Source organism: Aotus nancymaae, unplaced genomic scaffold (assembly GCF_030222135.1).
Source record: "Aotus nancymaae isolate 86718 unplaced genomic scaffold, 86718_ANA_hifiasm-v0.15.2.pri h1tg000108l, whole genome shotgun sequence".
Classification (NCBI taxonomy): Eukaryota; Metazoa; Chordata; class Mammalia; order Primates; family Aotidae; genus Aotus; species Aotus nancymaae.
This window is the reverse complement of record NW_026988523.1, coordinates 30,982,489-31,007,686: the sequence shown is the minus strand read 5'-3', so window position 1 is coordinate 31,007,686 and position 25,198 is coordinate 30,982,489. Positions and strand designations below refer to the sequence as shown.

Here is a 25,198-nt window from a genome sequence, read left to right as displayed (position 1 = left end):
TCCACCTGAAATGCTGCCCACTAGAGCATTTGCCTTCTCCACTAACTTGTTTTTTTTTTTCTTTGGAGACACAGTCTCACTCTGTCACCAGGGGCCAGGCTGAAGTGCAGTGGTGCGATCTCAGCTCACCGCAACCTCCGCCTCCTGGGTTCAGGCAATTCTCCTACCTCAGCCTCCTGAGTAGCTGGGACTACAGGCGCGCGCTACCATGCCTCAGCCTCCCAAAGTGCTGGGATTACAGGCGTGAGCCACTGCACCCAGCCGCTGTTAATCTCTTAATAATAGACCACTTCTGGCTGGTGATGGTGTTTAGTGGAGAGCCAGCCACCTGTAACCCAGCCTAGAATGTTTTTCTTCTTCTCCATGCCCTTCAAGTGTAACTTCCGGCCTTGGGGTGGATGGAGGTGGGAGAGGGTATTGGCAATACTGGGCGAACCAGGTGAGTCCGCAGCTTCACTCTCAGGGTTATTTTCAGGGTCAGCCCAGTTCTACTTGAGGAGGAGGAGCTCCTGGGCTTGGTTCCTGGGTTGGCTAGGTGGATCTGATAGTCTGCAGTTCATAAGGAGGCTTGAGTCGCAGGCCACCTGCTGTCCTGTGCTCCCATGTTTGGTTTCTCTTGGGACCCAGAAGCTCAGAAGAGGCTGTTTTTCAAGAGAACTGTTACTTGCTGAAGTGGGCTGGGCTCAATCCTTTGGGGTTACCCTGGGGACTCTCCTTCTGGGTCTTGCCTGCCTCAGCCCATGAATCACCCCAACTCACAAGGCTCCAATGGCAGAAGTGGTTGCAGCCAGAGAGCCCTTCCTTGTCCTGGATCCCGCTGGAAGGACACTGCCTCCACCCCTCAATTCCTGGTGCTGCCATAGCCCCACCAGCAGCGCTGGACCCTGGGAGCTTCTGCAGCATCCTGACCCACCCACACACCAGCCTTGCCTGCAACAACCAGAACCCTCTCCCTACTTCTTTTTTTTTTTTTTTTTTTTTTGAGACGGAGTTTCGCTCTCGTTACCCAGGCTGGAGTGCAATGGCGCGATCTCGGCTCACTGCAACCTCTGCCTCCTGGGTTCAGGCAATTCTCCTGCCTCAGCCTCCTGAGTAGCTGGGATTACAGGCACGCGCCACCCTGCCCAGCTAATTTTTTGTATTTTTAGTAGAGACGGGGTTTCACCATGTTGACCAGGATGGTCTCGATCTCTTGACCTCGTGATTCACCCGCCTCGGCCTCCCAAAGTGCTGGGATTACAGGCTTGAGCCACCGCGCCCGGCCCCCTCTCCCTACTTCTTTGTGTCGGAGTCCGCCGGCACACCTGGCTGTGTCCAAGATCAAGTCACGTGCTTGCCCGTCACAGCAAGGAGGCCTGAGCCCTGGGAACATGAGTATCTGGCCTTTTGCCTCCCACCCAATATAGAAAGGGCCGAATGTGCTAGCCAGCCACCCAGGCAACAAAACACAAAAGCATTCTGTCTGAAGGGTCTGTGAAGTTATGTGCATAGAGGTTCCAGGCCAGAGCCTGAAGCTACTGACTGGCTTCAGATCCTGGGCTCTGCTACTCACTAGCTGTGTAACTTTGAGTGGGTTACTTCCCCTTTCTATGCTGTAACTTCCTTATCTGTAAATTGGACATAATGAAAACATCCACTTCACATGGATGTTGTAAATAAATCCTGTGTAAATAGGGCAGAGCACGCAAAGAGCTCAGAGAAGTACCTGGCACATGGAAAGGTTTTACATGAGGGGGATGTGGTTCTCTTCATCCCTAAGTGCTTCGAATACTACCATGTATCTAATAAATGATAGCTCTTGTTATTTTTATTATTACAGATTGGGTATCCCTTATGCAAAATGCTTGGGACCAGAAGTGTTTCAGATTTCAGATTTTTTTTCAGACTTTGGAACATTTTATATATTTATGTATATATAATGAGGTATCTTGGGGATGGAACCCAAGTCTAAATGCAAATTTATTTATGTTTCATAAACACCTTATACACATAGCCTGAAGGTAATGTCATACAATATTTTAAATAATTTGTGCATGAAACAAAGCCTTGACTGTGACCCAGCATGTGAGATCAGGCATGCAATTTTCCATCTGTGGTGTCACACTGGCGCTCAAAACATTTCAGGTTTTGGAGCATTTTGGATTTCAGATTTTCAGATTAAGGATACTCAACCTGTACCTATTTCTTTATTTCTTTTCTGTTCTTTTTCTTTTCTTTTCTTTTCTTTTTTGAGACAGAGTCTCGCTCCTTCATCCAAGCTGGAGTGCAGTGGCACAATTTCGGCTTGCTGCAACTTCCACCTCCCGGGTTCAAGTGATTCTCCTGCCTCAGCCTTCTGAGTAGCTGGGATTACAGGTGAGCACCACCACACCCGGGTAATTTTTATACTTTTAGTAGAGACAAGGTTTTGCGATGTTGGCCAGGCTGGTCTTGAACTCCTGATGTCAGGTGATCCACCCACCTTGGCCTCCCAAAGTGCTGGGATTACAGACATGAGCCACTGCCTCAACCTGTACCTATTTCATGCCTACTTGTGCAGGTATTTCTACGGGACTACATCCTAGAAATGGAATTCCTAGGTAAAACAGTATGCACAGTTTAATTTTTGTGAGATATTGACAAATTGTTTTTGTTAGTAAGGCATCAATTGACACTCTCATTAGTCCTCAATGAGTGGCCCCTTTTCCTCATATTCTCACTAATACTAGATTTTAACCTTTAAATTTTTTGCCCATCTTATAGGCAACAGTGTTATTGTATTCTTTCACTATTTCAATTGTTTATACATGTATTTCAAACTTAATATAAAAATTTAAAACTATGTGATTGATATATAATGTGAAAAATAAAAATTGCTCCCTGTGATCCAATTCTTCAGGTAACCACTGTTAGCTACATTTGGCATGGTAAGGGAAGCTTTGTCTCTACAAATACTTTTATTTTCCTTACTTTTTTTTTTTTTTTGAAATAGGATCTCGCTCTGCCACCCAGGCTAGAGTGTAGTGGTGCAATCATGGCTCACTGCAGCCTCGGGTCTTAAACAGTCTTCCCCCTCAGCATCTCCTCTCCACCCCAAAGTAGCTAGGACTACAGGAGCCTACCACGTCTAAATTATTTTAATTTTTTTGTAGAGAAGGGGTCTCATTATGTTGCCCATGCAGGTAACATAACTCCTGGGCTCGAGCAATCTGCCTGCCTCAGCCTCCCACAGCACTGTCAACACAGGCCAAATTCTTTTCAATGAACATATAGATGAATAAATAAATAAATAAATAAAAATTTAACTAGTTAAAACTATATAGCTTAATTTTTATACAGTTTTAATTAAAATGAGGCTGGGCACAGTGGCTTATGCCTGTAATCCCAGTACTTGGGGAGGCTGAGGCGGGCAGATCACCTGAGGTAAGGATTTTAAGACCAGCCTGGCCAACATGGCAGAACCCTATCTCTACTAAAAATACAAAAAATTACCCAGGCATGGTGGTGAATGCCTATAATCCCAGCTACTTGGGAGGCTGAGGCAGGAGAATTGCTTGAACCCGGGAGGTAGAGGTTGCAGTGAGCCAAGATGGCGCCACTGCACTTCAGCCTGGGTGACAGAGCAAGACTCTTATCTAGAAAAATTTTTTTAAAAAATAGAAATAAAGTGAGATTATTCTTTCTGGCTCCCCCCACCACCATCGCATTTCTTGGATAGCCTTCTGTGTTGGTATATAGAAAACTATACGTTGCCGGGCGCGGTGGCTCACGCCTGTAATCCCAGCACGTTGTGAGGCCGAGGCGGGTGGATCACGAGGTCAAGAGATCGAGACCATCCTGGTCAACATGGTGAATCAACATGGTGAAACCTCGTCTCTACTAAAAATACAAAAAATTAGCTGGGCAGGGTGGCGCGTGCCTGTAATCCCAGCTACTCAGGAGGCTGAGGCAGGAGAATTGCCTGAACCCAGGAGGCGGAGGTTGCGGTGAGCCGAGATCGCGCCATTGCACTCCAGCCTGGGTAACAAGAGCGAAACTCCATATCAAAAAAAAAAAAAAAAAGGGGAGGGGGAACTATACATTAAGGTGCTTGGTGTTAGATATGATGGATGTTCCATAACATATTTCGCCATTCCCCTATTGGTTGTTTCCAACCTTTCAATATTATGAAGATTGTTGCAATGAACATCCTATTAATGTATTTATATACTTGTCAATTTCCATAAGAGAGATCAGTGGATTTCCATTTCAAATGTTGCTAGATGTTGCTAAATTTCCTTCTAAAAGCGTTCCACCGTTTTAGAGTCTGGCCAGTAGAATTCAAGAGTGGCCCTTTTCCCCACACTCCTCCTGATCCTGCGTAATATCAGTCTCTTTATTTTTGAAAATCCTTTTTGTTGCTTTGACCAGCATTTCTCTAATGGCTAATAAGACCATTTATATTGTATTTTTTCATATTCTTGGAATGTTTTTGTTTGTGTAATTTATCTTTTTCCAATTGATTTGTTAAAGATCACTGCATATTGGGAACAGTCATTATTTTCGGTTTAAGCCTTTTTAAACTTCAGTTTCTGAGCAGCCTTTGGAAAGCTGAGAAAGGAAACCTGGGGTTCCCATATCCCACATAGCACTTGCAGCATTCCTACACGTGGATGTGACCCTGAGGAGACTGGAGAGGAAAGCAGCCGGGTGGGTGGTGCAGCAAAGACAGCAGATCCAGGACGGGCAGGGAGGCCCTTGCCCCGGCCTCCTCCTGATTCCATGTAGACCTGAGGACGTGTCTCCCAAAGTCTCTGGCCTCCTGTCCTTCTGGGACCCTGGGAGAAGAATCCTCCACCTTCTTCTCAGGCAGCATCCAGGTGCTGAGGTGAGAAAGTGGGGGCCTGGGCTCCCCAAAGAAGGGGATTTGTTTCTGCCCGTCCTGAGCCTTAGTAGAGAAACTGTGACTCAGGGATATGACCCCAGGGACCAAAGATCCTTCCCGCCCCAAATGGAAGGGCTTTTATTTTCCTTTGGAAATTTTATTTCAAGTATTGTAACATGTTCAAAATGGAAGCTTTATTAGGGGTTTTGATGGCTTAATTTGGGCCATTACCCAAGACTGATGTAATTCTTTCTTCTAGGGACTCTTAAATGAATGGGTGCTAGCCAAGTGGGCCTCTGTAAAGGTAGAGATTATTGCATGAAAGCCATTTTATGGCTCTTGTCTCAGCTCTTCTGGAGCCAGGCTTGGCACAGGAGGAAGGCTGGAGAGGGCGTTGGTGATGGCAAGCGTCACCTATGTCCTTGTAATCAAAGTTGCTGCTACCTCTTCTAGTCTGCATAATTGGTTTTCAAACCCACCTCATTTTTTCTTCTTATACATTAGATGTGTGACAAGATACATACTTTCTGTTCAGTCAGACCCTTCTTTTTCCTTTCTTTTTCTTTTCTTTAAGAGACAAGGGTCTTGCTATGTTGTCCAGCCTGGACTCAAACTCCTGGGCCTGAGTGATCTTCCCACCTCAGCCTCCTGAATAGTTGGGACCATAGGTATTTTTTTTTTTTATAGAGACAGGGTATCTCTTTGTTGCTCAGGCTGGTCTTGAACTCCCTGGCTCAAGCAATCCTCCTGCCTTAGCCTCTCAAAGTGCTGGGATTACAGGCATAAGCCACCAGATCCAATCTGGAATTCCTGTCTTAAAGAGATATATTCTGAAACCTTAAAGCAATGTTCCAAAAAATTAGGGTGGAGGGAGGCTAGGAGGCATAGTTGAAACAAAATGGCATATATATATATTTTTTTTTTTTTATTTTTTGAGAAGGAGTTTTGCTCTTGTTACCCAGGCTGGAGTGCAATGGCGCGATCTTGGCTCACTGCAACCTTCGCCTCCTGGGTTCAGGCAATTCTCCTGCCTCAGCCTCCTAAGTAGCTGGGATTACAGGCACGCGCCACCCTGCCCAGCTAATTTTTTGTATTTTTAGTAGAGACAGCGTTTCACCATGTTGATCAGGATGGTCTCGATCTCTTGACCTCATGATCCACCCGCCTCGGCCTCCCAAAGTGCTGGGATTACAGGCGTGAGCCACCACGCCCAGCCTATATATATATATATATTTATTTATGGAGTCTCCTCTGTCACCCAGCCTGGAGTGCAGTGGTGTGATCACAGCTACCTACAGCCTCTGCCTCCCAGGTTCAAGCAATCTGCCTCAGCGTCCCGAGTAGCTGAGACTACAGGTACATGCCACCATACCCGGCTAATTTTTGTATTTTTTGTGGAGAAGATGTTTCACTCTGTTGCCCAGGCTGGTCTCAAACTCCTGAGCTCAAGGGATCCACCCACCTTAGCCTCCTGAAGCGCTAGGATTACAGGTGTGAACCACTTCACTGGTTCATTCTTCCTTTTCTTTAAAGGATAGAGAAGGAAGATAGTCAAGACGGTAACATTCGCTTTTTCTTCTCTTTTTTTTTTCTTTGTTAACATTTGCTTTTTAAACACCTTCTGTCCCTCACCTTAGCCTCTTCCTGGGTATCATTAGGTCCCCGGCTACTCTGCAGTGCTGCCCACTGGGAGGCATGCTTCTGATAAAACTAAGTGTCGCTACAGTACTAGGAACTTAAAGTGTTACCACTCCAGAGGTGATGACTGCAACTGGGACATGAGAAGAGGCCATCTCATAGTAACACAGAGACATCAGCTGCTATTGGTGAAGTTTCAAGCATCCATGGTGGGCCAAAGGGGGGATATTTCCGAGTGGATTGGTGTGGGGGGAAAGTCCTCCAAGTGGCTCTCAAATTATGTTTTTTATAGACAGCCCTGACGGAAGGCGTTAAAAAAAATTATTTATCTTCTCTGAGCCACGTTATTATCCTGAGCAGGAGGCTTTGAACTCACTGTCATTCAGAGACAATGCAGTAAGTGTGGGCAACGGAGTGAATTGGGGAAACTCTGTTTCCTGCATGTAAGATGAAGACAGAGGCATTTACCTCTCCAAGTGTACCATGGGAGGCTGAGGCGGGAAGATTGCTTTAGCCTGGGAGGTCGAGGCTGCAGTGAGCTCTGATTGAGCTACTGCACTCCAGCCTGGGCAACAGAGCAGGACCCTGTCTCCAAACTAACTAACTAAATAAGTACAAATGTATAGAAAGTAAAATGAAAATGGAAAATCTTCTCCCTCCTCTCATTGTTTCTCTCCAAAGGAAACATTGCTAGCACTTAGATGTATATTCTTCTAGTCTTTTTCCTGTAGCACAAAGGGTCTCCAGCTATTCCTCCCTACCTCCCCCGTGAAGACCTAACTGCCCAGTCCAGGAAAGAACAGCTTCTTCACTCCTCTCCCCATGTCAGAGAAAGAGTGTCTCTGTCTTGGGACTTCCAAGAAGCAAAACCCCACAGTTTTCCAAATGCTCCTTGGTTCTTCTGCCTCCCCACTCCCGCTTCTCCCCAAACCAAACAGAGCGAAACAGAATACAAAACAGCACGGAGTGACTGGAAAATCCAGGAGCTCTGCAGCCGGATGGATCTCGGTAGGAATCCTCTGGCTCTCTCTGAGCCCCAGTTTCTTCACAATTGGAATGGAGTGTTGCCTACGAGACTGTGGGACAGTGTAAACGGGATGATCCAGGCAAGGCTGGTGCACACTCTGTGGCTCACACCCATTCATTCTCCTTTTTGCCGATGTCACTCCCTCTTACTAAACTGTTACTGCTTCCTTTCATTTTGGTTTATACTACCAAGTCCTTGAATTTAATGTGTTTTATTTTGGTTTAGTTTCTAGAGCCAGGGTCTCATCCTGTCACCCAGGCTAGAGTGAAGTGGCTTGATCACGGCTCACTGTAGCCTCGAGCTCCCAGGGTCAAGTGAGCCTCCCATCTCAGCCTCCGGAACAGCTGGGACCATAGGTGTGTGCCACCAGGCCTGGGCCCTTTAAAATACATATATGTATACACACACACACATACACGTATGTGTGTATGTGTGTGTGTGTATTTTTAAAGATTCCCACTTTACCATCTCCCTTCCCTTTTCTTCTCCGTGTTTAGCCTCTTTCCTCACCTCCTCATCTCACCCATCAATGATCTCAGGACCTGGTTGAAGAGGCCCAAAGTAATCTGGCTGAGAGTGCGGGGAGAGGGGGAGGAATGAGCAGCGGGCCCACCCTCCCCACACAATGAGGTACCTGCTGCCACCCCCTAGGAACCCACTTCCTGTCGGTGAAGGTCAAGGCCAAAATCAGGGGAGCAGCATTTACACCATGTGGAAGAAAACTAAATCTCTAACCAATGTAGGTCTCACAGATATTGACTGATGTCTCACGTCTGTCTCAAATGTAAAAAGGCAAGCTGTGCCCCCACCACCTTGGGCACACGGCCTCAGGACCCCCTGAGGCTGTGTCACAGCACGTCCTTAACCTTGGCAAAATAAACTCTCTAAGTTAATTGAGACCTGTCTTAGATATTTTGGGTTCACAATAATGATCTGAGTTTTCAGCTGTCAGTATGATAATCCACCTCCTCCAATACCATGCTTTTCTGGGGCTTGAAGCAATAGAGAAGAACGCAGATCCCACCCACCCCAGCCTTCCACAAAACCTCCTTCAGGAAGGAGGGGTCCAGCATGGTGGTAGTGCCCACCCTTCCAAGGTCAGCAAAGCTGGAGCCAAAGTCCGACCCTCTCTGCAGGGATCTGCCCAGAGCCCAGATGCAGGGCCGGAAGCTCGAGGCTCTCCAGAGCCAGCATCCTGTGCTGTGAATCCGGGTTGCCCAGGTCTGGTTGACCTCAGGCAGGGGAAGGGCAGATCAAATAGGGGAGGGAGCCCTTAAGCTTCTGGGAAGCAAAATTAGAGTGCTTAGGAGCTAATGGTGATGATTAGGGTGCAGCTCTCCACCACCTACCCAAGTTCTGTCTGTCCAGAAGAAGCAACGATGCCCTGGAGGCTTCTCTCTTCCCAGCTGGACCCCTCTACCTTTACTGCCTCCATCTGCAGCCAAGATTAGGACAACTTCCCCAACCACCTTTCTGGGTAGAGCAAGAGTTCAGGGAGAAAGCCACAGGCAGAGGTGAGGGGTGCCATGGAGGAGCCACAGAGACAGCGGGGTCAGAGCTCAGGAGCATGAAAGAGGGAGTCAGTGACAGACCAGAACAAACGAAATAACAGCTTTTTTTTTAGATTTTATTTTATTTATTTATTTATTTTATTGTGCTTTAGGTTCTGGGGTACATGTGCAGATCGTGCAGGATTGTTGCATAAGTACACACATGGCAAGGTGGTTTGCTGCCTCCATCCCCCGATCACCTCTATATGGTATTTCTCCCCTCATTATCCCTCCCTACCCCATCTCAGTAATTTTTGATGAGAAGGTGGGGATAAGGTTTCTTTCTCTTTCAGATCTTGGGTGGTAGACTACCCCAAGTCAAGAAGCTGGAGAATGAAGAGGAGGCAGATGGAGACCTCAGGAGGAGGAGGAGTGCCAGAGGGAAGGATGAAGGCAGGGTGAGTGGAGGTAACCAGGACAGGATGAAGCTGACAAAGATAAGGAAGCAGCCTTTGGGGCCTCCCCCGTGGGGCAGCTGCACACACAAGGCTCTTTGATGCCTGGTGGGCTGATGGCGCGATGGTGAGGATGATAGACGCAGGATGGAGCCAAGAGGGGTCGAGTGGCACTGGGGATAAAAGAAGACCCCCGCTCTGGGCAGCCACAGAGAATCTTCTCTGATGGGCATGTGATCCCTCGCTGATGGGAGCCAGGAGGACGGACACCCACTGCACCAAGGCCCAGTTTCGCTTCCCTTTCCTCCACTCTGGTTTGGAAACCCCGTCTTCTACTTGCAATCTCAAACCCAGACCTTATTCCTTTATCTACCCAACAAAAACTTCACTCCAGAGCTTTTTTTTGAGACGGAGTCTTGCTCTGTCACCAGACTGGAGTGCAGTGGCACAATCTCGGCTCACTGCAACCTCCGCCTCCTGGGTTCAAGCGATTTTTCCGCCTCAGCCTCCCAAGTAGCTGGGACTGCAGGCGCGTGCCACCATGTCTGGCTAATTTTTGTATTTTTAGTAGAGACGGGGTTTCACCATGTCGGCCAGGATGGTCTCGATCTCTTAACCTCATGATCTGCCCAGCTCGGCCTCCCAAAGTGCTGGGATTACAGGCGTGAGCCACCACGCCCTGCCACTCCAGAGCTTTTATCCAAAGAGTATGACTATCTGGAATCAGAGGGCAATCTTAGGGGAGAAGTGAGCCTGGCCGTGGAGACAGCAGCAGATGAGCCCACAGTCCTGGGTGCCCCTAAATGCCAAGAGACAGGTCCAAATACAAAGATGAGTATCTGGAGACACAGGAACATGTGCATACCCAGGCTCACTCAAGCACACAGCTGCACAGGCACACGCTGCACATACACAGGTACTGTGCACATGTCCACACAGACATAGATACTCTGGCAGGCGCATGCTCACAGAGGCGTGCACACACACACAAACACAAATACACACAAGTACACTCACAGGCACATTTGTACAGGTGGAAACTCACACACAGGCACAGATACACACTTACGCAGGCACATGCACGAGCAACACACAGGCATACAGGAGCACGCACACGCCCAGACACACAAATTCACACACACCCAGGCACCCACTGAAGAGCACAGCTGGCCAGGCACGGTGGCGCACGCCTGTCATCCCAGCACTTTGGGAGACTGAGGCGGGTGGATCACCTGAGGTCAAGAGTTTGAGACCAGCCTGGCCATCATAGTAAAATTCTTTCTCTACTAAAAATATAAAATTAGCTGGGTATGGTGACGGGCCCCTGTTATCCCAGCTGCTCGGGAGGATGAGGCAGGAGAATCGTTTAAACCTGGGAGAAAGAGGTTGCAGGGAGCCGAGATCGCACCACTGCACTATAACCTGGGCAACGGTGAGATCCTGTCTTAAAAAAAAAAAAAAGCATGGCTCCCACCCCTGCACACTGAAACGCATACATACACACCCCATAATTCAAACACCAGTCGCCCCAGGCAACTTGAGAGTGTCCTGGCCAGCTGCCCTGCTGGGCTGCAAACAGGCCCTCCTCCTGCCCTGCCCCACCCCCAGCTGGTTGTATAAATTCCCTCCCCTCACTCCTTCCCTGGAACAGCGGCCTCTGACACCAGCACAGCAAACCTGCCACGATCAAAGCGTACCAGTCGGCAGCATGGGTAAGGAGAGGGGCTTCCAGTCACACACTGCCTGCTCTGTCTGCCCCTAATTTGGAGGGCCCTCCTCCAGAAAATGCTAGAAAACCTGAGGGGGGAGCCGGGGAGGGAGCGCTGGACTTTGCTTCATTCTCCCCAGTCTGCACCTCCCCCTCCACCACCCTGCTGCATTTCCCAGCTTAGCCAAACTTTCTCTGAGGAAGGCGGGCAGAGGCACTGCTGGGAGGTGGGATCCTGGCTCCATCCAGCAGAGGCTGGGGCCAGGGTGCCTTTCTGCAGCTGGGAAAATCATATAGGGGGCTCTCAGAAGACACCACTGGGTCCCTGGCCCTCACATAGGAGAGAGACTATCCTGATTTCAGCCCTGGGCCAACTTTGTACTCCAGGGAGGTAGGGAGCCCACGCCTTCCGTGTCCAGGTCACCCTCTAGCTACTCCACACAGCAAAGCTCTTTGGGAGGGAAATTGGAGACCCCCACACTGTCTCACTGGGGACCTGTTTCCTCCACCCCCGAAGTCCCCCTTGGCCCTCCTAGTCCTCTCTCCGTGGGCTCCCGGGTGTCAGGCTGAGAGGCGTTGGGGTTTGATTGGCAGGTCCTTCCCCACTCAGGCTTGGCTCTTCCTGAGCTGGCAGAATGCCCAGCAGCCAGCCTGGAGCGGAACACCCGCTTGAGCTTTCCCTGGGTCCATCCCAAACCCAGCTGCTGCGAGACCTTGCTTGAGATGCTTCAGAGGCAGGTATTCCCTAGAAAGAGGAATGATGTTCTCTGAGGCCTCAGTGCATGCTGGGCCTGGCCCTAAGAAATGCCGGGGCTGGGGATGCTGGGGTGTGGGTGGGCAGAGATCAGGCAGCTCATCCTCCTCACCTTTACTTCCCTCTCAGCCCCTCCCTGGCTTTGTAGTTTTTGTATCTCTGTTTTGATGTGTTAGAGTTTTTTAATCTCCTTTTCCAGCAACCTCCTTCCCCACCCCCTGGCATCTGGTGCCACTCCCCGACTTAGCGAGGTCGATGTCGTTTAGCAGAACGAGTCTTCTTAACCTCTGTGAACCAGACCTCTCCCTCTCCCTGCCCCACCTCCAGCCCTCTCTCTGAGTATCAAGTGCTGCCTGGCATTCTCCTCTCCTCTGGCACAGCCCTACCCACATTTACACAAAATTCACTTTTTTTTTTTTTGAGACAGAATTTTACGCTTGTAGCCCAGGCTGGAGTGCAGTTGCACGATCTCGGTTCACTGCAGCCTCTGCCTCCCAGGTTCAAGTGATTCTCCTGCCTCCGCCTCCCAAGTAGCTGGGATTACAGGTGTGCGCCACCATGCCTGGCAAATTTTTGCATTTTTAATAGAGACAGGGTTTTGCCATGTTGGCCAGGCTGGTCTTGAACTCCTGACCTTAGGTGATCTGTCCGCCTCAGCCTCCCAAAGTGCTGGGATGACAGGCGTGAGCACACAGTGCTGGCAGGTACCTTTGCCATTGCCCTTGACGTCTCCCAGGGAGCTGACCGTCACCTCCTCGCTGGCCAGGCAGTGGGTGGTGTGGAGAAAGGCCAGTTCGCACTTGGCATGGATGTCCTTGGGTTCAAGGACACTTTTATGAAAGGACTTTTGAATATATTGTCTTATTTGTCCTCCATATGTACCCAGAGAAGTATGTGGAATATCATTATTGCCCCCTCTTAGTAAATGAAGAGGAGACAACGGAGAAATAGGGCATCAAACGTGGGATTTGAAACCAGGTTTCCAGACTCTGAATCACTTGAACCTGGGAGGCAGAGGCTGCAGTGAACCGAGATCGTGCCACTGCACTCCAGCCTGGGCTACAAGAGTGAAATTCTGTCTCAAAAAAAAAAAAAAAAAAAAAAAAAACGCAGTTGCTGCCTCTCAGCTTCCTAAGTCCCATGGCTGAGGCGAGTGGGAGTCCCGGGCCCCGTGGAGGCTCCCCACTTGCGGCCCAGCTGTAAGGGCAGAAGCTGGAGTGGCCACAGGACAAGGCAGGAGACAGTGCCCAGGCCTGTGGACTCCACCCCAGGGTTTCTTTCAGCCTGCAGCCCACTCTGGGTTATTCTTTAGCCGCCCCTCCCCAGCAGGCCCCAAACTCTGATGCCGGGGTGCTGGCAGCTGTGACGCCCCAGACTTCCTGCGCATCTGCTGACTTCCTCCTGGAGATTAGCGTGGCCCCTCTGGCCAGACTTCAGAGATAGGGAGGGTTGCTCCCCACCTCTCTGGTGTGCAGGCCTCTGGGCTCTCCAGAGTTGGGCCAAACACTTATTTTCCAGATAAAGGAAGTGAGGCCCACCCAGGGATAGAAGCTGGCCTGACGACTTCCAGCTGGAAGCCCCAGACTCTCGGTTATGTAATCCAGGCCCTAGCTAGCAGCCTGGGCTCAGGACCCAGGGGAGAGAAAAGCAGGAAGTGGCCTCCCGCTGATGTCGAAACATCTTGGTGAAGGGAGCTGAGCAGGCGCCACCCCCTCTCCCTGAGAGCCGCTCCTCCAGAGCAGTCCCCTGGACAGAGCCCAGGCGAGCACAGAGCCGAGCGCTTAGCGCATGCTCGTGTTTACTGCTCGCAAAGGCCCGCTGTGGAATTCTTATCATCTCTATTTTATAGAGGATGCAGAAACTGAGGCTGAGGAGCTTCGGTACATTGCCCAAGCTCCCCTGGCTAGTCAGGGGCCGGCTGGGGTTGGGCCCCGCGTCCCTGTCGTATTCACTGCACCACACGGCCCCGGCTGCATCAGCCCTTCACCTGGCAGCCAGGGCCCTGCTGGACTGTCTGTCCACCTTTAGGTCATGTGTCTCCAGCTCTTCCCACCAAAACCTCACTCTCTTCAGGACTCTGAGTGGGGTGGAAAGGACAGGCCAGAGCAATGAGGCTGGCGTGAGGCCCTAGGACAGTCGCCCCTGCCCTGGCCCGCTGGGATGTGTGCTGCAGGACGTGGGGAAGGAGCCTTCACCCTCCGGAGCATGGCCCAGTCAATGCGCCCCATTGCTTCCACAGCTACGAAATGTGGGAATTGTGGACCCGGCTACTCCACCCCTCTGGAGGCCATGAAAGGTAATTGCCCATTGTCTGAGAGTCAGCGCCCTGCTACTGATTCCACAGCTGGGAGTAGAGGGACTTCACCCTCTGGCACACCCAGCACTGCCCCTACCTTTCCTTCCCACCCTGCCATCCCTGCTGCCTGCTTTCTACCCTGCAGGACCCCGGGAGGAGATCGTCTACCTGCCCTGCATTTACCGAAACACGGGCATTGAGGCCCCGGATTATCTGGCCACTGTGGATGTTGACCCCAAGTCTCCCCAGTATTGCCAGGTAAGGTGGGACTTGGGCACCAGCTACCTTGAGACCGTAGCTGCCCTCATCCCTGGCCCTGGGGCTGCCCTTCCCAGCTCCATCCTTCTTGGCCCTCCCTGGGTATGGTTGTGCAGGCTGTTCACTGCACAAGGGAGAAGGGAAGTGCTGAAATCCAGCCTGTGCTGCGCTGCCAAACCAAATGAGTCCACAGGGACACCCCTTCCAAAAGCGGACAGAGGCGCGGCCTGGGCGAGCACCACCTCTCCCCACATCCTAGGTCATCCACCGGCTGCCCATGCCCAACCTGAAGGACGAGCTGCATCACTCAGGATGGAACACCTGCAGCAGCTGCTTCGGTGACAGCACCAAGTCGCGCACCAAGCTGGTTCTGCCCAGTCTCATCTCCTCGCGCATCTATGTGGTGGACGTGGGCTCCGAGCCCCGGGCCCCAAAGCTGCACAAGGCATGTCTTCTGCCCTTGCCAGCTCAGTAGACCATAAGATACCTGCCACCCCAGGCAGTCTACGGGCAGGAGGCCAGCCCTAAACCAGCAACCTCCAGCTCTTACGCAGGATCTGGCTCGGCAGAGGGATGGAGGATGACCTCAGAGCAAAGTCTACGCAGACATTCTGGGTCGTCATCACCTTCCAGCACGGTGGCCAGAGCACCAGAGAAGAGAGAGGAGGCTTCCTGTTTTACTCTGAGAGAGGGAGGGAGCCATTTATTCCCCTATGCAGTTATGAGCTCAGGGCTTCTCTTAAAAACTCCAGTCCCTCCCAACGCTTTGTTCAGTACCCTGTTGGTGCCAGACACTCACTGTGTTGTCTGCTGGGAATACAGAGTTGACGCTGGTGTGGGCAGCCCAGGAGGAGCCTGTGGTTTCACAGGCCTTTGTGTGCCTTCAGGACACATGGGGAAAGGTCAGCACTTTCTGCCTGGGGAGTTATTAGCAATCTCTCTGACTTTCCCTTGCTGCTCTGTAGAAGTTACCAGACTGGATCTTTGTCATATACTCACAGGGAGAGTTGTGTCCCCGTTTTTTCTTTGTTTGTTTGTTTTGGTGTTTTTTGAGACAGAGTCTCTCTCTGTCACCCAGGCTGGAGTACAGTGGCACGATCTTGGCTCACCGCAACCTCCACCCCCCGGGTTCAAGCGATTCTCCTGCCTCAGCCTCCCGAGCAGCTGGGACTACAGGTGCACGCCACCACACCCGGCTAATTTTTTTGTACTTTTAGTAGAGACGGGGTTTTACCATGTTAGCCAGGATGGTCTTGATCTTCTGACGTCGTGATCCACCTGCTTTGGCCTCCCAAAGTGCTGGGATTACAGGCGTGAGCCACCGCGCCCGGCCTTTGTGTCCATGTTTTGAAGGAAGAGATGATAGTCAGCAGATAGAAGTAGGGAAGTAGGGGAAGTATGGAGGTTAAGAGCAGGGACTCCAGCCCTGTAAGATTTTGAAACAATTCCACACCCCTTCCAGGTCATCGAACCCAAGGACATCCATGCCAAGTGCGAACTGGCCTTTCTCCACACCACCCACTGCCTGGCCAGCGGGGAGGTGATGATCAGCTCCCTGGGAGACGTCAAGGGCAATGGCAAAGGTACCTGCCAGCACTGTGTGCTCACGAAAACTTCCGCAGCTGTGAAATGTGGGAAGCATTTTTCTGTGGGAGGAGCAGATCCCAAGCGAAGGGAGGGAAGGAATGACTTCCCAAGGAGAACCAGGAAGCTGGGTCCCAGCCAGTATTTTAAATGGTAGCAAGTAACTTCAGTTTTGAATATTTCTATTAGGATGAGCCTTTACTGATGAATTCAGTTCAAAGTTATAGTCAAAACAGGCTGGGTGCGGTGCCTCATGCCTGTAATCCCAGCACTTCAAGAGGCCAAGGCCTGCAGATCGCTTGAGCTCAGGAGTTCCGAACCAGCCTGGCCAACGTGGTAAAACCCCATCGCTGTGTTGTCTGCTGATAAAACAGAGTTGGCACTGGCAACTCTGCACTAAAAATACACAAATTAGCCAGATGTGGTGGTGCAGGCCTGCAACGCCAGCTTCTCAAGAGGCTGAGGTGGGAGGATCACCTGACCCCACGGAGATGGAGGCTGCAGTGAGCTGTGATTGACCCACAGCACTTCAGCTTGGGCGACAGAGTGAGACCCTGTCTCAAAAAACTGTAGTGAGCAGAATGGAGCTTAGACTCTGGGAGGAACCCACTCCAAAAGCGGGAGGCTGGACGAGAGAAATACTAAGGGCTGAGTCCCAGAAGATCTTGTGGGAGAAAGATTTCCGCTGTGGTCTGTGAGAGGGATGAGGCTGACAGGAGACAGAGGCACTAGAGCAGAGCCCTCCCTGCCACCTGGCCACCTCTGGGTGGAACACTTTGGATGCCGGAACTTTTTATTTACTTTTTTTTTTTTGAGATGGAGTCTCGTGTTACCCAGGCTAGAGTGCAGTGGCACGATCTCAGCTCACTGCAACCTCCACCTCCCGGGTACAAGTGATTCTCCTGCCTCAGCCTCCCAAGTAGCAGGGATTATAGGTGTGTGCCACCATGCCTGGCTAATTTTTTGTATTTTTAGTAAAGACAGGATTTCACCATGTTGGCCAGGCTGGTCTTGAACTCCTGACCTCAAGTGATCCACCTGCCTCGGCTTCCCAAAGTGCTGGGATTACAGGCGTGAGTCACTGCCCCCCCAGCCCTGGATGCCTGCATTTAAGGAGCTGGCAAATCCAGCAGTGAGGATGAAGGCAGTGGGCTTAAAGCCTCTTGGAGGCTTTAAGGGGTGACGGCTGGAGGGCGGGGTTTGTGTCTCTACTGCCACTCTACTTCCTTCCCTGTTCAGGGGGTTTTGTGCTGCTGGATGGGGAGACGTTCGAGGTGAAGGGGACATGGGAGCGACCTGGGGGTGCTGCCCCATTGGGCTATGACTTCTGGTACCAGCCTCGACACAATGTCATGATCAGCACGGAGTGGGCAGCTCCCAATGTCTTACGAGATGGTTTCAACCCCGCCGATGTGGAGGCTGGTGAGAATCCCCCCATGGCCCAGCAGGAGCCTTGGGTCCACATCCCCTTGCTTTCTGCTCCAAATCTCCCACCCTTGCACTGCCCTCCTGTGGCCCCAGAATCGTGTGAGGATGGCATGGGATGTACTGCATGCTCAGATTGCCCAAGCGTCCTCCTGCTCCCTCCAATCCATTTCCTAACCTTCCGCCCTGATTGACGGCCCAGCCTTTGCCCATGCCTTCCAACCCTTGATGCTGAGCCTACCCTCCGGCCCCACTCCTACCCCAGGGCTGTATGGGAGCCATTTACATGTGTGGGACTGGCAGCGCCATGAGATCGTGCAGACCCTGTCTATGAAAGATGGGCTCATTCCCTTGGAGATCCGCTTCCTGCACAACCCAGATGCTGCCCAAGGCTTTGTAGGCTGTGCTCTCAGCGCCACCATCCAGCGCTTCTACAAGAACGAGGTGACATATGCCCTCTGCCCTCCCCTCCCAGTAGTCTTATCAGCAGCTCTACCTAAGCAGGCTTCTGTAACGGTGCTCCCAGGCTCCACCAGCCCAGGGATCTCCAGGAATGAAAAAAACAAGGCTGGGCTGGGCGCGGTGGCTCACGCCTGTAATCCCAGCACTCTGGGAGGCTGAGGCGGGCGGATCACAAGGTCAAGAGATTGAGACCATCCTGATCAACATAGTGAAACCCTGTCTCTACTAAAATACAAAAATTAGCTGGGTGTGGTGACGCGTGCCTGTAGTCCCAGCTACTCTGGAAACTGAGGCAGGAGAATTGCTTGAACCTGGGAGGCAGAGGTTGCAGTGAGCCGAGATTGCACCACTGTACTCCAGCCTGACTCAAGACTCTTTCTCAAAAAAAAAAAAGAAAAAGGAAAAAACGAGGCTGCATGCCCTGTCTCTCTTCTCTCAGGGCTAGGCCAACTTCTGTCTGAACCCTAACTGGCCATATTTGTTCATTCATTCAAAAACTGTTCAGTGAATTTCTATGCTGGGCACTGTGCTTTGTTCTGGGAATGTGGTGGTGAAATGACACAACTCCTGCCTCAAGGGGTTTGCATGGAGTTAGAGCCTAGTGGCAAGAAGCCCGGGCATCTAACCTCTCCCTCCCAGGTCTGGGCGACCCAGATCTAACCCCCAGTCCCCAATTCTGATACGCTCACCTCTCCGCCAGCTAACCTCCCCCTCCACCCCTCAATGTAGGGCGGTACTTGGTCAGTGGAGAAGGTTATCCAGGTGCCCCCCAAGAAAGTGAAGGGCTGGCTGCTGCCCGAAATGCCAGGTGAGTGACTAGGGCATGGGAAAGCTGACTCTTGGCCTGGGAAGCAAGAGTCCTTAAAGGCTCTACTCGCCCCCTGCCCCCAGGCCTGATCACCGACATCCTGCTCTCCCTGGATGATCGCTTCCTCTACTTCAGCAACTGGCTGCACGGGGACCTCAGGCAGTATGACATCTCCGACCCGCAGAGGCCCCGCCTCACAGGACAGGTGGAGATGCTGGCAGGGGAAGCAGAAGGGGAGGAAGGAAGGAGAAGAGAATCTGGGGATGGGGTGGATGGTCCAAAGCAGCTGGAGGATGGCGAGGGAGGGGCAGGAAAAGCAGACACGTGGGCTGCGGGATATTATCTTGGCTTGCTGCAACCTCCGCCTCCCGGGATCAAGCAATTCTCTTGCCTCAGCTTCCCGAGTACTTGGGACTACAGGTGCACACCGCCACGCCAGGCTAATGTTTTAATATTTTTTAAGTAGAGACGGGGTTTCATCGTGTTGCCAGGTTAGTTGCGAACTCCTGAGCTCAGGCAATCCGCCCGCCTGCCCGCCTCCACCTCCCAGAGTGCTGGGATTACAGGTGTAGGCCCAGTGCAGGCCCAGGACTGTCCAGGCCAGGGAGGTACATGCAGAGCATGTCTGAAAGGGAGAGGGACCCCAGCCGGGCAAGCTACTCTTCCTGCAATGTTTGACTTCCCACTGTGGTCCTCATCCTCCACACCTCCCCATCCAGCTCTTCCTCGGGGGCAGCATTGTTAAGGGAGGCCCCGTGCAAGTGCTGGAGGACCAGGAACTAAAGTCTCAGCCAGAGCCCCTGGTGGTCAAGGTAAGGGCCTGTCCCACTACTTGCCAGACGCATGCTTGAGGAACATGATGGGGAGCAGCTCCTGGGCATATTCGGGGCTGGGGTGGTGCCTGCGATCTGTGTGTTACCCAGGCTGTGACCCCTGGTTTACCCAAGGGAAAACGGGTGCCTGGAGGCCCTCAGATGATCCAGCTCAGCCTGGACGGGAAGCGCCTCTACGTCACCACGTCGCTGTACAGTGCCTGGGACAAGCAGTTTTACCCTGATCTCATCAGGTGAGAAGCAGACACGTGGGCTCACCTCCCCAGCCCTCCTCTTCCAGAGGAGTCATTCAGCTTTCTAAAGACTCCTCAGGGAGCCCCCCTGTCCCCCACCACACAGATGGCCATTGAGACCCTGCTCGTTCCTCCTTCCTCAGGAGCCTTCCCCTTAGGGGAAGGGGGCAGTCACCTCTGACTTCTCCCTTACCCTGTTCCTCTTTTCCACCAGGGAAGGCTCTGTGATGCTGCAGGTTGACGTAGACACAGTAAAAGGAGGGCTGAAGTTGAACCCCAACTTCCTGGTGGACTTCGGGAAGGAGCCCCTCGGCCCAGCCCTCGCCCATGAGCTCCGCTACCCTGGGGGCGATTGTAGTTCTGACATCTGGATCTGAACTCTACCCCTCAACACCCATACTCCACCTTTCGAGCCTTCACTTTCTCAGGCGCCTGCCTTCACTCTGCTCTCTTTCGGCACCCGTCCCTTTGCAGCCAGCGTGTACCATGCAGCCAAGCTGATACCGTGGAGACGTGTGGAGTGGTAACCATTTACTGACCACTGTTGCTTGCGCTCACTGTGCTGCTTCTCCATGAGCTCTTGGAAGCACCAAGAAATAAACTGGTGAGCCTGTTCCTCAGATGGCCTTGTCTTTAGGGGCCCGGGGCCCGTGGCTCCTCCCCTGCCAACCCTTTGTATCTTGCACAAGAAAGGGCTGATGAGGCTCCCAGGAGGGGTTATGGTAGCTAGTTCACACTAATAATGCCAAAATCTCACTTTTTTTTTTTTTTTGAGACGGAATTTCGCTCTTGTTACCCAGGCTGGAGTGCAATGGCGCGATCTCGGCTCACTGCAACCTCTGCCTCCTGGGTTCAGGCAATTCTCCTGCCTCAGCCTCCTGAGTAGCTGGGATTACAGGCACGCGCCACCATGCCCAGCTAATTTTTTGTATTTTTAGTAGAGACAGGGTTTCACCATGTTGACCAGGATGGTTTCGATCTCTTGACCTCGTGATTCACCCGCCTCGGCCTCCCAAAGTGCTGGGATTACAGGCGTGAGCCACCGCGCCCGGCCCAAAATCTCACTTTTGTAGCCAGACAGAACCTGAAAATCTTGGGGGTGATTGTCACAAGGAGACCTGGGGGTAGGAAATATAAACCAGTGTTACTAAAGTTTTGTTTTGTTTTTTTAACCTATGCTTTCTTTTAATGAACCTAAAATCTCGCCCAATCACTCCCAAGAGAATGTAATATGTTCCATCACACACAGGAGGCCCCAGGACCTTTGATGTGTATAGTGTAATATATTTCCACTGATGGCAAGACTACTAGGAGAACACAGTTATTGGGAGGTGTATTAGGCTGCTCTTGCATTGCTATAAAGAAATACCTGGCCGGGTGCGGTGACTCACGCCTGTAATCCCAGCACTTTGGGAGGCTGAGGTGGGCGGATCATGAGGTCAGGAGTTCGAGACCAGCCTGACCAACGTGGTGAAACCGCATCTCTACTAAAAATACAAAAATTATCCAGGTGCACACTTGTAATCTTACCTACTCAGGAGGCTAAGGCAGGAGAATCACTTGAATCTGGGAGGTGAAGGTTGCAGTGAGCAGAGACCAAGCCACTGCACCAACAGAGCAAGACTCTGTCTCAAAAAAAAAAAAAAAAAAAAAAAAGAAGAACCTTAGACTGGGTAATTCATAAAGAAAAGAGGTTTAATTGGTTCATGGTTCTGCAGGCTCTACAGGGGAGGCCTCAGGAAACTTACAATCGTGGCGGAAGGCAAAGGAGGGGCACAAACACCACATGGCTGGAGTAGGAGCAAGAGAGAGAGTCAGAGGGGGGAGGTGTCACACACTTTTAAACAACCCAGTCTCAGGAGAACTCACTCACAATCTCAAGGGCAGTACCAAGGGGGGTGGTGCCAAACCAGTCATGAGAAACCCACCCCCTGATCCAGTCATCTCCCACCAGGCCCCCACTCCAACATTGGGAATTACAATTTGACAAGTGATTTGTTGGGGACACAGTTCCAAATCATATCATTCTGCCCCAGCCCCTCCCAAATCTCATGTCCTTCTCACATTTCAAAATACAGTCATGCCTTCCCAATAATCCCCAAAGCCTTAATTCATTCCAGCGTTAACTTAAAAGTCCAAAGTCCAAAGTCTTATCTGAGAAAAAGCAAGTCCCTTCCACCTATGAGTCTGTAAAATAAAAAATAAGTTAGTTACTTCCAAGACACAATGGGGGTATAGGCATTGGGTAAATACTCCCATGCCAAAAGGGAGAAATGAGTCAAATAAAAGCGGCTTCAGGCCCCATGCAAGTCCAAACATGATTCCAATATGATGCTAATAATGCCAAAATCTCACTTTTATGGCCAGAGTGAACCTGAAAATTTGGGGGTGATTGTCACAAGGAGACCTGGGGGTAGGGAATGTAAATCATTTAATGACTGCCAGCAGGCACTAAGGGTGGGTGCTAGGGGTGGGCTCCCAAGGCCTTGGGCTCCATCCCTGTGGCTTTGCAGGGTTCAGCCCCTATGGCTACTCTCACAGGCTGGTGTTGAGTGCTTGTGACTTTTTCAGATGAAAGTGCCAGCTAGCAGCGAATCTATCATTCTGGGGTCTGTAAAACCGTGGCTCTCTTCTCATAGCTCCACTAAGCAGTGCCCCAGTGGGGACTCCATATGGTGGGTCCAACCCCACATTCCCCTCCCCCCTACCCTAGCAGAGGTTCTCCATAAGTGTTCCGCCTCTGCAACAGGCTTCTGCCTGGATGCCCAGGATCCTCCATACATCCTCTGAAATCTAGGCAAAGTCTCCCAAGCCTCAACTCTTGCACTCTGCACACCCTCAGGCTTAACACCACGTGGAAGCTACCAAGGTAGACTTACACCCTGTGGAGCAGTGGCCTGAGCTATACCTGGGACCCTTGAGCCATGCTGGAGCTGGAGAAGCTGGAATGCAGGAAGCAGCATACAGCAGGGGAGCCCTGGACATGGCCCACAAAACCATTCAGTCCTCCTAGGCCTCTGGGCCTGTGATGGGAGGGGCTGCTGCAAAGGTCTCTGAAATATCTTTGAGGCCTCCCACCAAGCCCCACCTCCAACACTAGGAATTACCACTGAATATGAGATATGGTGGAGACACAGATCCAAACCATATCAGGAAATTAAATGTGTCACCTCTACCTGGAATACAGGAACATTACCACACAGGAGGGCTGGGAACACCATGGTGAACCAATCCAACAGGCCAGGTCATGTCTCCTCACCCAGATGGTATTTTAGAATCTTACTTAGAGATGTCTCCTTTCCGTGTGCTAGGTCTTCTTCTCTTCTTCTTCTTCATTTCTTTCTCTTTTTTTGGTGGAGGGGCAGGGACAGAGTCTCACTCCGTCACCCAGGCTGGAGTGCAATGGCACAATCTTGGTTCACTGCAACCTCCACCTCCCAGGTTCAAGCGATTCTCCTGCCTCAGTCTCCTGAGTAGCTGGAATTACAGGCAGATGCCACCACGCCTGGCTAATTTTTGTATTTTTAGTAGAGATGAGGTTTCACACTGTTGGTTAGACTGGTCTCAATCTCCTGACCTCAGGTGATCTGCCCGCCTCAGCCTCCCAAAGTGCTGGGATTACAGGCCTGAGCCACCACTCCTGGCTCATTTCTTCCTTTTGTCCCTCCTCCTCTTCCTCCTCCTCCTCTTTTTCTTCTGCTCCTCCTCCTCCTTTTCCCCCTCCTCCTCCTTCTTCTTCCTTCTTCTTTCTTCTTTCTTATTCTTCAAGATGAGGTCTCCCTGTGTTGCCCAGGCTGGTCTCAAACTCCTGTGCTCAACTGATCCTCTCGCCTCAGTCTTGCAAAGTGCTGGAATTACACAATGAACTAGCCTTCAATTCTTTTTTTTTTTTTTTCCTGAGACAGGATCTCACTCTACTGCCCAGGCTGGAGATTGCAGTGGCACAATCACAGCTCACTGCAGCCTTGACATTACAGGCGTAAGCATCACACCCGGCTCAATTATTTATAGAAGGAATCTAATAGAAATTTCAGGACCCTTAAAAGACAGAAACCAATGATAATTATTTTTTATTTTTATTTATTTATTTTTTTGGATGGGGTCTTGCTCTGTCACCAGGCTGGAGTGCAGCAGCACGATCTCGGCTCACTGCAACCTCTGCCTCCCGGGTTCAAGCAATTCTCAGGTCTCAGCCTCCCAGGTAGCTAGGATTACAGGCATGCGCCACCACGCCCAGCTAATTTTTGTATTTTTAGTAGAGACGGGGTTTCACCATGTTGGCTTGGATGGTCTGGATCTCCTGATCTCGTGATCTGCCCCCCTCAGCATCCCAGAGTGCTGAGATTACAGACGTGAGCCACTGCACCCAGCCAATTTACAGGGTTTACAGAAATTTCTCTCCTTGGTCTCTGCCCTGTTCTCTTCAATAACCAAATTTCTTCAGAATGAGAAAGGATAATATCGTTCTATATCATTTCTAACTCTTCCTAAAAACTTAAAATTCCACTCAACAATATCCCATTGCATTCATCTTGTTCATTGTGGTATGAGCATTTCACATACGCGAAGGCAGGGAAATTACTGAAGACAACTGGGGCGGCTAGACATGGTGGCTCACGCCTGTAATCCCAACACTTTTGGAGGATGAGGCGGGTGGATCACTTGAGACCAGTAGTTCAAGACCAGCCTCACCAACATGGCGAAACCCCATCTCTACCAAAAACACAAACATTAGCCAGGTGTGGTGGTGTGTACTTGTAACCCCAGCTACCCGGGAGGCCGAGGCAGGAGAATTGCTTGAACCCAGGAGGCGGAGGTTGTGGTGAGCCGAGATTATGCCAGTGCACTCCAGCCTGGGCGACAGAGTGAGACTGTCTCAAAAACAAAGAAAGAAAAAGAGGCTGGGTATGGTGGCTCACACCTGTAATCCCAGCACTTTGGGAGACCAACAGAGGCGGATCACTTGAGTCAGGAGTTCAAGACTAGCCTGGCCAGCATGGTGAAACCCTGTCTCTGCTAAAAATACAAAAAATTAGCCAGTCACGGTGGCACATGCTTGTAATCCCAGCTACTTGGGAGGCTGAGGCAGGAGAATCTCTTGAACCCAGGAGGTGGAGATTGCAGTGAGCCCAGATCATGGCACTACAGTCACTCCAGCCTGGGCAACAAGAGCAAAACTCTGTCTCAAAAAAAAAAAAAGAAAGAAAGAAAGAAAAGAGTCTGATCAAGCCTCTAGATCTCACATAAGTTTATGGGAAATACAAAGAACAGAAGAACAAGTTTTAAAATACTATGGGCCAGGCGCGGTGGCTCACATCTGTAATCCCAGCACTTTGGGAGGCCAAGCTGGGCGGATCACTTAAACTCAGGAGTTCAAGACCAGA

General features: G+C 51.1%; 1 protein-coding gene across 5 annotated transcripts; it reads left to right on the top strand.

Moving 5' to 3' along the window:
• The first annotated feature begins 11,078 nt into the window (after window positions 1-11,078).
• Window positions 11,079-20,434, top strand: SELENBP1 (selenium binding protein 1). Of its 5 annotated transcripts, none has more exons than XM_012462705.2 (12): window positions 11,079-11,165; window positions 14,155-14,211; window positions 14,357-14,469; window positions 14,729-14,914; window positions 15,932-16,052; window positions 17,293-17,475; window positions 17,744-17,922; window positions 18,670-18,748; window positions 18,832-18,953; window positions 19,468-19,560; window positions 19,696-19,814; window positions 20,029-20,434. In XM_012462705.2, the coding sequence occupies exons 1-12, from the start codon at window positions 11,162-11,164 to the stop codon at window positions 20,189-20,191; spliced, it is 1,419 nt and encodes a 472-aa protein (XP_012318128.1). In that variant the 5' UTR covers window positions 11,079-11,161; the 3' UTR covers window positions 20,192-20,434. The 5 variants fall into 5 exon arrangements, with proteins under 5 accessions (XP_012318128.1, XP_012318126.1, XP_012318127.1 ...); XM_012462703.3 differs by having other exon boundaries at window positions 13,944-14,211; XM_012462704.3 differs by having other exon boundaries at window positions 11,090-11,165; window positions 13,989-14,211.
• The last annotated feature ends 4,764 nt before the right edge of the window (window positions 20,435-25,198 follow it).